Consider the following 13,855-nt stretch of genomic DNA (forward strand, 5'->3'; position numbering starts at 1 on the left):
CGATGACGCCGTGTTCTTATCAACCACTACTCGATCGCAACAGAGCATCGCGACCGTCCGTTGCGTCGATAAAAGACGAGCGCGTTTGAACCTCGACCGCTTGTTCCTCGCTTCCACCCCTCGACAGCTCATGTCGAGAGAGCGACGCCGTGCCTCCGACGCGATTCTGCTCCTTCCCCTCCCGTTTCGATGGATGGATGGATGGATCGATCGATCTTGGGGTCCAGTTGCTCCAATCTTTGAATACGGAGAGGTGCGGCCCTAACTCCAGCATTACTCGATTTTTCCCCTTGTTTATTCAAAATTAGATGAAACTAGCACATTTTTAGAGTCCAGAGGAAATGGGTTTTCCCTAATCTGCGGAAAGAAGATCCCTTTCTTTGGGTGGAAATCCTTGTCCCTTTTGTGTATTTAGGTTTAGAGTGTCCATAATTATCTGCAACTTATGTAAGATAGCCCTAGATATATTGTGATTGTTTTGGGAAGTCAATTGGAATGCTTGTTCTTGCGATTGAAGGGTTTGGACAAGTGTTTAAGACGGTCATTTTGACAAATCCTTTTTTAAGTTGATAAGGCATACGGTGAGGAGTAGGGGAACCAATGATATTATAGATCCGTCGGGTCTTACCCTAAGAGATGCCTTTTGAAGCTCACGAGCTCCGAATGGGTAAAATCGTATGGATACGCCCATCGCCCAAAGTAGATAATACCTCGAAAGCCTACGGGCCACACCATTGGTGGATCGACCAAATGTTCCCTCATTAGAAGTGAATTAGTTCCTTTAGATGAATCAACATCAAAATCTTTGGGCTTCAAATCAATACTCAAGTATTTCTTAAAGAAATCCTGTTATACTGTAAGACCCATCATCTGTTTTTGATATGCTGTAGAACCTAAGTTTCTCTAGTTAGGCTGAGACAATAAATCTCAAACCTTAGGCCAGAATATGATTTCTATTCTTGACATATTGCTTAAACCCAACACTTGCGATTTTGAATTCATCATTGAACACATGACCCACCATTCTGATATCTTCTTAAATTTTTTATCAATATTACTGCATCTATAAACTAAAGTCAACAGATGAAACATAATCTGATTTATATTCTTCACAATTTATGAGAAAAAAAGGAGCTTTTTATTATTTAACTTGTGGTCACGTTTGGAGATTTCATCTTCCACACTCCTGAGTCTTGACTGTGCTGATGGCAGATCTTGCCATCCCTGTAGAATTTGAGCTGGGGTGTTGACCAAGCTGGAGATCTACTTTTCCTTTGATACATCCACACTCCTTAGTACTTTTGGAACACTGAAACCAGACTGCACTCTGTTCAGTTCTTTCTTTTGACATTCTTGTGGATGACATGATGAGATGAATCCAAGAAGATGCTTTTGCATATTTTCTGGTGTTTGGGTGTTGGATGATAGCTAAGTTGAGAAATCTAATAGAAAACATGGCAAGGATTGCCTGATCTGAGTGTTCTCTCCAAAATATGGGCAGACTTCTGAACACATGCATTTCCACTTTGCTGTTCAATCTATATATAACACTTTGTTGATGTTCACAAGAATGCTTTTAACTTCGTCAAAATCAAGGTCGAACATCAACTGAGAAAGATGCAGAATGGAAATCTCCTCAAGTTTAATACATCTCAATTGAATACATTGCTTGCTATCATAAATCATTGGCATCTATTACAAACTCAAACTTTTGGAAGACAGAGTATGGCAAACATATAATATCAGAGCCTTTAGATCATATCGTTCTTAGTCACTGCACTAAAAAGACTTAACCCAGTGAAAGCCTAATAATTAATAGATCAAAGTTGGTTATCTATGTGGTTTGACCCAGGTCTTTCAAGTGTGTTGAAACCTCAGTTTAGTTCTCTCTCTCTCTCTCTCTCTCTCTCTCTCTCTCTCTCTCTCTCTATGCGTTTGGAGTTTGTGGGGCTATATGCCAATGTATCTCATTTGAACAATAAGTGATGCATGGCTGAAGGGATTTGCTCAGAATCTCCTTCAAAGTAAACTCTAAAATAATATCAAAAGATTAGAGATTTGGGAGACAGAGTCTGGTTCTGAGTTATTAACTTTCTAATGCTGAAGTCATATTAGCAGTTTCGTCAAGGTGAGAGAGACTAAAACTTCAAGGTTTCCTATAAAAATTCCTCAAGCTGTATCTTAGAACCTCAAAGGTCAACCGGGGGAGATTTTTGAATTGGCATGCTTGATCCTTGCACTAAGTAAATCAAATATTCATAGTTTAAGATCTGAGAGGAGTTTTAGAATGATGACTGAGTTCACCAGTACAAGAACAAGAGAAAAGGTCATATAGGTGTCAGACAGCAACATCTAATTAGACTTGCTTGCTACCACCCTTCATGTTGTTTCTCAGCGTCTTAAAGATGCTTTCTCTACACCATTTTTTTATTGCATGCTTTAGTTGTCGTATCATATGGATTTTTAATAATTGGCTTAATTTGGATGGGTATTTTATTTTTTAGAAAAATATTAATATGTGAAATGAAGATCACAAGAGAGTTTAAAATAGGCACACATTACTATAAATTGCAAGAGTCCCATGACAACTTAGCATTTAAACTTTTGGATTATATTAGTGCTCAATCATATATATTGGCCTTTACCAGTTGTCTCAGGACTATTTATTTAGGACCTTGAACGTAGTATCAAGAGGTTGATTGTCAAGAGAGAGAGAGAGAGAGAGAGAGAGGAACGATTACTCCGATTACTCAAGTTGGCTGTAGGCGAATAAGTCATGTGATAGGGAGACGATCAACATTTTCAGATCCTTTTATATTGTGATAATAATGAAGCTTACAAATAAACCTCCATTGTCCTTTAAGTTTCTATTTATCCCCAAAAGAAACTTCACTAGCCAAAATGTTTCACAAATTAGATGGTTAATGTCCTTTCATGGTTTTTAGGATTTTGACGGTTAGTTAGACTTTGTGACATAGATTGTTCTATGTAAAGTCACTAAGAAAGAAATATAAATCTAGTCAAGCTACATCTCATTCAAGCAACTGGCCATCTAATGTAATTAAGCTTATAGATAACTTGAGCTTTGAACTTAGCCAAGTTCATATAGAAAAAATGATATGTAGTTGTGTGATCAACTAAGTTCAGAATAATCAAATCTATAGTACCGAAGTTTGGTGATATTAAGTTCTTATAAGTTTTCTTGGAAACTTCAGTAATAGGTTTTTTCCTTTTTCATGCCAACTTTGTTGCTTATTCTTTTAGGGTTGTATATTTTCTGACTTGGTTGCTTCTTCTCGCGTGATTATAGATCTTGGGATGGTAATATTCTATACGCTACTACTTGCAATTACATGTCAAATCAAACAAATCTTGAGCCTTAATTTGCTTTTTTAGTCAGCTTCTTTACTCTTCAAGCTAAGCTTTCTGAGACTAACCAGCAGTTCATGATCTTGAATGACCAGCCTATTCTCCTTGAACTTAAATGTCTGTAATCATCATCATCATCATCATCATCATCATCATCATCATCAAGCTTGAGCAAGACCTACTCCTTTACTCTCTAATGCCCAGGTTTTCAGAACCCTACATATCTATCTATCAACACTTTCATCTATTTCGAGAACTCAAATGACCTTGCAACTTGTGCTGTGGCCCTAACACTGTCACAACACGTCGTAGAATCCACTATATCTTTCGTTAACCGCGTCCTCATTGCAAAACCACCAATCCCAATCCCCAAATTTAATGATCCGAAGAAGAAAATGTCAACATATCCCCTTCCCCGATCCAAGACTACGCTATTCCCGCCGGAAAAGTGGATCACATTTGTAGTACCAAGAACAGCATCAGAGTCATCGTCAAGCAAACCTCATTTTCCATAATGATACTAATTCACCATCCCATCAGATCTATCAATTAATGTTTCTAATCTCGATGCTTGCACTTTGTGAATACTCTTTTGACTTGAAGCGAGGTTGTGCAAGTGCGACCAGCGCAAACAGCCTCATGTGCTTCCTCTTAATGAGCTCGCATTTCTAGGAGCCAAAGCTGGCAGTGTAGACCAACGGCGGCGAGACCATGGGATGTGAGGTCGTGGGTTGTGGACGTGAATGCATGGTTTCTTTATGCCGTTCCTCTCGTTCATATACCGAGATCTGTAACCCTTACCTCACTCGAGCAAGAGGGTGAGAGAGAGGAGGAGAGAATGGCCACCACCTGCCTCTCTCCCCGGCGTCTGCTCGTCACCCTTCTCCTGCTCGCTCTCGCGTCGGTCACACCACAACGTAGCGACGCGGCTGAGGTCAGGGTTCCGCGTGCACGGACTCGATTCCTGGCGCAGGAGGCCGTGAAGAAGGGCGACCGGTGCGACCCGGTCACCAACAACAGATGCTCAGTGCTGCAGGCCAAGGACGGCACGCAGCTCCTCTACTGCTGCAAGAAGCACTGCCGCAACGTGCTCAGCGACCGCAACAACTGCGGCGCCTGCGGCGTCCGGTGCGGCTTCGGGCAGTTGTGCTGCAAGGGGAAGTGCACCGCCGTGGCCTACGACGTCAACAACTGCGGCAAGTGCGGCACCGTGTGCCAGCCGGGGTTGCGATGCGAGTATGGTAGTTGTGGCTATGCCTGATCTTGAGCTAGGAACTGCATTCTTCTTCTTCTCTGCGATATGTAGATTACAGTCTCTCTCTCTCTCTCTCTCTCTCTCTATATATATATATATATATATATATATATATAGGTGGTTTGGAGTGGGGAGTGAGAGGACGATGGATAGAATCTTACTGTCCACTAAAACAACTTGCTCTCTACTTTTTCTTGCTTCTGTGAAGGGTTTAGCACAGGATGTATACCAATCCTTTGTAAACAAGCATAATAATTTCTTCTTCTTGAGCAATGATTCGGTTTAGTGAATGCTTTGATTAGGTTATTTTCCATGTAATTCTTAACAACAGTGTTAAGGACATACTTTATGTACATCGAGTAGTAGACACAAGACACCATGGACCAAAAAATTACTATTTTTATTCTTAGTTTAGACCACCCATTTTGGACAACTGATATAAAATTTGTCTGCAGTCCTGACTTTTTATTATTTTTTAAAAAGATTTGGATGGTTGAAATGGAAGAATGAGACTTGATGGATGGTTGGGTGGGCCTTGGACACAAAGGTTATGTTCTAGGCTGCAAAGATTTACTTGTTTTTTATAAGCATACTACAACATCAGATATTGGTCAATATTTACATTCTTTTTCACGATGAGGATAGGATATACTTCAATTTAGCTATTTTTTATATATATGTTTGAGCTATTGAAAACCAATAGATAAATGCAAGAGAAAATTTATCATGTTTTAATTGATCAGAAAATATCATAATTCTTCAAATGTATATAGTTAGATATCCTTAACCTATATGAATTCATCACAAATTGGATTTGCAAGGTTTGAAATCAAATGCAAGGTAATCTATAACAAGGGTGCAAAGAACTCCTCCACCTATATGAATTCATGACAAATTGGATTTGTGAAGGTTTGAAACAAAATGTAAAGATCTAAGGTGCAAAGTACTTCCTCTGTATGTATAAACTAATGGAAATCCTTAACCTATACGACTTCATGACAAATTGGATCTGTGAAGGTTTGAAATGGAAAGTAAAGATAGCTACAATAAAGGTGCAGAGTACTCCTATATGTATGAACTGATCAGTAGATATTGAAGACTCTTTGTTGCATATCACAAGCAGACAATCAACACCAGACATTAATAATCATGTAAGTAGTAGCTGTTGATACATGTTGATATATTGTTGCACAAAGTGATAGATCTCATATTCAAATATACGTGTGAGGGTCATGTACATCATTTAACATAATATTTTTTTTAAAAAAATATAATTATGTAAGTAAAATTGGTCCTTTGATCTCCCAAAAGGTGCCATGACTTAGGTATTGGTGCAATTCCTACACAGAATTAATAGAGCATTTATTATTATCATAAGCAATACTGATGATCCATCTCTAATCTTTAATCTTTTGCTGATATGATTGAGAATTATTATGTAATAAAAAGTATAGGCAAATAATCTGATTTCTTGACATTTCTTCATCCTGATAGAAGAAAATGGAGGAATGAATGGTAAGCATTCTTAATATTTTTAATATGGCTGGTGAGCTTGATGGACAAGGTGGATCCAAGCTGCTGTCCTTGAAGAAAAGAATGCAGATTTACAGAGGATAGAAAAAAAAAAAAAGTGCCAAATGAAGGAAGACGATACCTCACTCTTCTGTGGTATGATTGGAGCTTGATATCAGCAAGTGTTTGGATCAGTAGGCAGTAAATTTCTTGTGCCAGAAGAATAAAACAGATTACAGTATTGAGTGAATGCAAAAAAAAAAATCGCATATTATCTCCTGCAAACATAAGCTCTAAAGATTAATCCTACAAAGAGATAGTCATCTGGTCCATTCTATGTAGGTTTCATCTCTATAGGAGAAGCCAACTAGGTTTTCAGTCATTTCCATATCATTGAAGCATAAATAAATATCTCTAGCTGCAGAAAGTAATGTTGTAGACAAACAATAGCAACAAAATCAAATAATTATCATATTTAACAGTGGACTGTAGAACATCACAACTATGAGCTTCCAATAATGTTCAGTCAGTGATTTCCTTTAGAGAGTTACTGAAGGTAAAACATATCAGTTTTATATGTATGGATATGTCACTGAGATGGGTGTGCTCTTCATATTCTCCTGAGCTCATTGTAAAGTAGTTGAGAACAACTGAGGTTATGAAGACATTTGCAGATAATGTATAGGGAGGGATCATCAATAGATAATATCCATGAAAATTAAAATAGTGCACAATTAGCATATATATATATATATATATGTATGTATGTATTATCATCATCATCATCATCATCAAGGAATAGTCTTCGTCTCTGCCCTCCCTCCCATCAGAGATCCCATTGCAAGCAGAAAGGTTCATCAAATAATTTCCTGCTGTCATGTGTATCTTCCTCTCCCGTACGTATCATGAATTATGATTTCTCAGAAGCAAGTGTTGAGTTGGTTGATCGGTTCACATCAACTTGCATTCGGAAGGGCAAAGGTATAGTAAGAAAAATATATGTATTATATTTTCCTTGATGTTATTTACATGTGCTACAACTGCTGGGACCATCATATTAGCTCTTTTCCTTGTCTACTCTTTCTTTTTTTGTTGACACTTTTTGCTTGATTGGATAGAACAGGTCTTATCATGCAGAAGTGGTAGTTGGAAGGTCTAATGACTTGAAGGTGTAGTAAGTATTAAACTCCCGAGGAAAAGAATGCACTGTTTGAATGGGAGACATGCATGGAACTTTATCTTCAATCATATAAACATGTTAGTTTAAGCATTGTCATGTACAAAAGCTAGACTTCAGTTTCCTGCAGCTTCACATGCAAAGAATGAGCTTGGAAACAGTCACTCAGGTGGATAGTATGTTTGGATAATTGAATGGTTCATCTCCTATAGTTAAATTCTCAAGAACTCTTGAATGTTCTCTAGTAATTCATAAACATCGAATAGGTGCAGTAAAATTGGATTAGTTTCTTTACTAAAGTTTGGTCTCTGATCAAGTTAGTTAGTGTTGTCTCTTATATTAATTTCAGTAAAATAATTGTGACAAATGGAGTTGGACTAAGTTTATCCAAGACTGACTCCATGTTAAGCTTTCATAATCTGATAAAGTATGCAGGCTGTGATTAGTCCAATAGGCAATCAGTATTACTGGGAAAAGATCATTCAAAAACTTCTTTTAATTCAACAGAAAACCAATATTGCAATTTTAGATGGACTGTTGATCTATATAATCAGTTCCAAGAGTTTTGACCCACTGGTGGTTGTAAGCTATAAGGATTCCATACATGTTATATATATTCTCTTCTGTTGGTGATTAACCATTAAAACTTTGCAGTCTTCTCTTATTACAACTCAAATATGCTTTTGTAGGTAATTTTCATTTGCAACTCTCCAATAATTATAACTAAAATTAAAAAAAAATCATGAAATATTCATTGGAAGAATATTTCTCCAGCTATTTTTCAAACCATGCAAAATGAGTACCAACACAATCATTATCACTTTTATTGGTGTAATAAAATAATCATCAATCATTCAGTCACATGAATCTTTTTCATGAAAATGATAAATTTCCCATGCATGATGCAGTACTTTGACATCACAAATCAGCTGATTACTACAGCACTAATACTGTTTGTTCAAAAGCAATTCTTTTTTGTTTTTTATTCCTTGCTTTATTTTGTTTAGCACGCAACAAGAAAAACAAAATAAATCCCTTCAATTGTCATATAAATTGTAGGGTGCACAGATAAGAGATGATAGGGAGTTAGTTCGATGAACTCAAAACTTGAGGGCGACATCTGCATGCATTGCATGCACAGATCACAAAGCAGAACGGACGAGGCAGATCAACTAACTGGATCCGAAGAGTCACCTGCATGCATTGCTACATATTATTATTTCTGATGATAAACGAATTCTGAATCCTTATTATTATTGATCTTTATATGATGATAAGATGTTACATCACGAGTTTAGGATTCGGGCAAAACGATGATAGTCCGTCGGCGCGTTCGGTTGCTTGTTATCGATCCATATTTACCGTGGCGTAGGTGATGGATGACAAGTCTGTTTGGCCCCCACATAAGATATTGTGTGCGTCACAAGAGATTACGTTTATCCAGTTGATGGTCCCGACCGCGGTCGGCATGCGTTGCAAAGCTCGGGAGGGCGGGGCGGGGGAGAAGAAAAGGAAGGTAAATAACAGCAAGACAGCAACCTATAGACAGATATATACGGGAGTAGATCAGCTGGAGGAGGCGAAGAGGAGAAGGGAGATGAGGAATCCCTTGGGGTCGTTGGCTGCGGAGGAGGGGCAGCAGCAGCAGCAGCGGCGGGGAGTGTCGACGCCCACGCCGTGCTGCAGCAAGGTGGGAATGAAGCGCGGCCCGTGGACGGCGGAGGAGGACGAGGTGCTGGCTAGCTTCGTGAGGAGGGAGGGGGAGGGGCGGTGGCGGACGCTGCCCAAGCGCGCCGGGCTGCTCCGCTGCGGCAAGAGCTGTCGCCTCCGCTGGATGAACTACCTCCGCCCCTCCATCAAGCACGGCCCCATCACCCCCGACGAGGAAGATATCATCCTCCGCCTCCACCGCCTCCTCGGCAACCGGTATCCTCCCTCTCCCTCTTGCTGTTTCTCTCTCTCTCTCTCTCTCTCTCTCTCTCTCTCTCTCTCTCTTAGGGTTTCAGCTTTCCGTATCTGGAACGAGTAGGTGGTCGCTGATAGCTGGGAGAATACCGGGGCGCACAGACAACGAGATCAAGAACTACTGGAACACCCACCTCAGCAGGAAGCTCATCAAGCAAGGCATAGATCCCCGCACTCACAAGCCCTTCACCTGCTCCACCAATCCCAACCCGACTCTGCCATCAACGCCACCACCACGTCATCCTACCGCGAACCCCGATCCCACACCTTTTGCTCCTCCAGCACCGGTCACCACTGGCGGCGGGTACTTCAACGTGGGATGCCAGAACAGCGAGGAAGGGAGGAAGGGAGCCGATGGCTGCACTGTTGATTTCTTCTCTGATCTCTTTGATCCCTTCATCCACGATGACATCTTGATGCAGCAGCATCACAATGCTGTCAACAATCACACTGATAACAGCAACAGCAACAACAAGCTCGTTGAGATGCTTGATCCTATGGGTGCATCACTGGTTCCAAGCTTTGGGTTTGAAGGTCTGTGGGAAGATCCCTTCACTTACTTTGGTTAGCTTGGATCAAAGGTCATGCAGGCAAGTAAATCCAGCTATCTGTTCTGAATCTCGAGAACTATGTGTTGTGTTGCATAGCAATTCAGCAAGTTAAAGGTGTTCATTATGTCCAATGGATTATGTTCCGATTCCAAATATTGTCTTATATATGTCATTCGAAACCTTTGATGACTATTTTCTCTGTAAAATCTATTATTCGTTCAAAGATTTCATTGATTTCTGCATCATCATTCACCAATTGTCATGCCTTGCTAGCTCTATTTATGTTTATGGAATTACTTTGATGAGGAATGTCTGAATATTTGTCATGTTGATTACAATTCATTTACATCCATTTCTGTGCTACAGGCATTGAATTCTTGTGTCGAAAGGAAGAACTTTGATAGACAGTTATATAGAAATCAAGTCCCTTCATCAGAACAAAATATATGTTATTATCATTCAGTAGGTATCTAAGATCATAGCAATCCAGAAGTGTAATGGTTTAGATAGCATAAAATCATGTCTAAACACTGAGAAAGATCAAACACTTGAAACCTTGGGATGGATGATCCATGAGGAGAACAACATCGATCCGAAAGCAACACATGAGGAAAAAGCATAAAGCTAGTGGCTATTAGGACCATGATTCATGCATGACAAAACTTAGTCGGTATATGATGGTGCCATGTTCAGATCATCTAATGCAAAAACATCTCGGAAGGGTGAAAATTCTTCTCGAAGGCAACTTTTTGACGAATTCACGGTTCTCCGCTGCGGTAATAGGATTAGCCATTTGATTTTAGATCACGGAATCAAAAGAAACAACACACCAATTCTAAAGACAAATAACAGTCTTGAAGAACATAGTAACAATTTATATTACAAGAATCGGATACGATATATGCAACGTTTCAGAAACATTATTACATCTACCTCTTGGATCTTATGATTCGTAATTGTTGATTTCTGGAATAAGTTGTACATAGAGCAAGCATATTTCCTAGGTTGCCAGAAATTTTCTTCTGTTCATCTTGTTCCTGTTGGAATCTTCAGATAAGCTATCGTTTGGTCTCACCATTATGTGTGCTTGAATTAGCACCTTAATAAGATCTAACCAGACCAAAATTAGATATCTTAAGCAGAATATTATCCTACAATATGATTGCTATGGAGTTCATTTTGTTATCGGTCGTATTTATTAGGATGTGATCATAACATCCTCATGCTAAGCTCAAAGATGTAACATAATAGTCTTTCATCTTTTTGACTAACCATGCGAAACAAACCCGAATTACAGATGATGTTTTGCCCTACATGGATTATCACTTGACTTTGGGAGAAGTGCATTAAAAACATATGATTTAAAGCTACAACATGTTCATCGTTTTTTTCGCAATCCTTTTTTCGGTACCTGCATTTTATTTGATCAAGACATTGGCTTCCCTGCAGCATTTTTAGCTTTGTAAGCAAAGTATAAATTATATTGGAAATCATGTTTAACGAGGCTGCTAAAGAATGAACGAATAAGAGAAGATATTTGATGAACAAGCCATCTTCAATTTTGCAGATCAGACTTCCAAAGATCATGAACCTCTTTTGCACAATGGAATCTGTTGCATTAAAAGTAAAGATATGGAAAAGTTTGCACCTGTTACTACTATGGTAAATCAATTTCAAGCTTGCTTTTTGCAGTGAAAACTAGAGTATTGTTCACAAGAATGAATTATGATCTCATAGATAAGACCAATAATTTGGTTTAGCAGAATCAATTCTACATGAATACTCTATTAAGGTGAAGCATCTAAAAAGAAACAAATAAAAAGAATTCAACTATCTTCATACATAGGAAGCATAAACTCATAAATCAAGACTACTGATGGATCATTAAATCATGCATGATCTCCCTACTCCTTGAAAATGTCATTAAAGATGAATGCATCATGTTAGAAATGCTAATCTGGCCAAGAGCATCAACCACATCTGTTGGAGAATAAAACCAGTGAGAATATTTTTCCTCTCTGTCTGTCCATTTGGCATTCATGATTAGCATTAGTTAGTTCACATATTGACAAGCTAATATAGGTAATTGGTCTCTAAGAACAAGAGTATGTTATAAAAATCTTTTATAACATTGAAAATATTGGAGAAATCATCTTCATCAAAATGACACATGGATTGGTGATATTTTTAAGCACATTAGCTATATCTCGATAGAGCAGCATTGACTGATTAATGATGAAAAGCTCACTATCAAGATAGTATGAGCAGCAATAGTTGTGCTAATGAATCTTAAGCTAGCTGGTCTAGTTTTTGTTGTGCATTATTCATCTCTTTGTTCAACTTCTTAGTTATTAAGGAAACAAATTGACCAAATCTTGAACTCAATGCAAATTAGAATCATAGCTCAGGCGCTGTAATGATTTGTAATGTAAAAGAATAACTCTAAATCAAAATGTAAAAGACTGCATGAGACTAAAGCTAAAATATGTCACATGTAGATTGGCATTTGCTTTGGAGGACCACTTGGAAATTCCAGCTTCAGTTGCAAGTCTTGTCCTTTGAGAAGACTGTTAGTTAAGTCTGACTGGAAGTTGGGTTGATCACAAAATCATGCTAAAATTGTATGAATTCATTTCTGAATTCTTCACAGGGAAGGAAAAACTAGAGGAAGAGAGGCAAAAAAAATGGTGTTGACTTTTCACCGACAAATTTAAGTTCTAAGAGAAGGATTTCTAATCCAACACATGGAATGTTAGTTGGCCACATTCAGGACTTGTATCATTTTAGTGGGGGTATGAAAGCCTCCATTTAGTGTGTAAATAAATGCTGGTCAAACTAGTGACTCATTCACTTGCAGTGATTAACCATCAAAATAGACATGTTTAGTGATTAGAACATCATCATATTTTCTTTTTATGTTCTTTAGGTATTGCTTTCTGCATTTGATGAAGCCTTATTCATTATGAAGGGCAATTTAGCCTTGCTGGGTTGGCTTAGGTATACTAAACTAAACTAGGTTCTGTCTTCTTGGACGCGAATTAAGAAGCCTAGGTAATGAGGTGCTGCAGAATTATCTGCTAATTAAAGTTTCGCATGTCATTAAAATGTGTTTGTGGACTAAGACAGTTCTTAATACCTACATACTGAAGAAATGAGCTTAAGAAAAATGTCTTTAAGTAGACCAAGTCTATCAGCAAGATAATTGATGACACTGTACTATTCTCTTCAGCTTACCGACATAGTTGCAATAATGCTAGAAACAAAATATGAACAATGTCAATTATGATAGATTACATGGAATTAAAGGTTTCTATAATGGATCTGTGGATCACATGGAGGAAATGATAATGCTCCTAGACAAGCAGCAGCAACTGCATACAACATGCACTTGGTTGCCCAGCTTAATTCAAACTACCGAAAGCATTCATCTTCACTCACCATCAAGACAAGAAGAGAGAAAGAGACTGAGAGATGGAAGCTGTCCGTACCTACTGAAAGCATGAGATGAAGAGGAGACCATCAAGATCTCAATTACAGCACTGCTGGGGGGTATGAGGAGGCAGCTCTGGGGAAGGAGGGAGACTGCAGTGGAGGAGAAGGGTGAGAAGGTAGAAGAGACTGCATGCATTCTTGTGTAATGTGATAAGTGAAGCATCAGGTGAGAGGATCTCATCCGATGTAGGTTGGTGGCCAATTGAGTGTGTTTGCTTTGTGATGGGATCGACTGGTAGCTGATCGAAGAAGCCAATTTAGAGCATGGAAAGATGGATAGAGCAGCCAACCAAAGTGTCAACCTTGTTCGATCAACAACAATCGCTCGAAATATTTGAAGTTGGCGACATGAATCGTTTTCTATCATCCAATTTTGTACAAATAGGTGTCTTTACCAACTCAAGAATATTTAAATCTTTGTTTACATTTCTAACAAAAATCTTCTCTTTTTTTTTTTGTCTTTCTATCTCTTCTTATGCTCGTATAGTATGTATAAATCTTCTGAAATCATGTTTATATCATCTTAGGCTGGAG

General features: G+C 38.5%; 2 protein-coding genes across 2 annotated transcripts; both read left to right on the forward strand.

The window, feature by feature from the left end:
• The first annotated feature begins 118 nt into the window (after nt 1-118).
• Nucleotides 119-10,071, forward strand: LOC103976581 (transcription repressor MYB5-like). Its single transcript, XM_009391849.3, has 3 exons — nt 119-253; nt 8,373-9,239; nt 9,343-10,071. The coding sequence occupies exons 2-3, from the start codon at nt 8,689-8,691 to the stop codon at nt 9,845-9,847; spliced, it is 1,056 nt and encodes a 351-aa protein (XP_009390124.2). The 5' UTR covers nt 119-253; nt 8,373-8,688; the 3' UTR covers nt 9,848-10,071.
• LOC135606135 (protein GRIM REAPER-like) lies at nt 262-7,251 on the forward strand. The gene has a single exon (XM_065096956.1). The coding sequence runs from the start codon at nt 4,208-4,210 to the stop codon at nt 4,628-4,630; it is 423 nt and encodes a 140-aa protein (XP_064953028.1). The 5' UTR covers nt 262-4,207; the 3' UTR covers nt 4,631-7,251.
• Nucleotides 10,072-13,855: the final 3,784 nt, after the last annotated feature.

The sequence above is a fragment of the Musa acuminata genome, chromosome BXJ2-2, assembly GCF_036884655.1.
Source record: "Musa acuminata AAA Group cultivar baxijiao chromosome BXJ2-2, Cavendish_Baxijiao_AAA, whole genome shotgun sequence".
NCBI classification, from domain to species: Eukaryota; Viridiplantae; Streptophyta; class Magnoliopsida; order Zingiberales; family Musaceae; genus Musa; species Musa acuminata.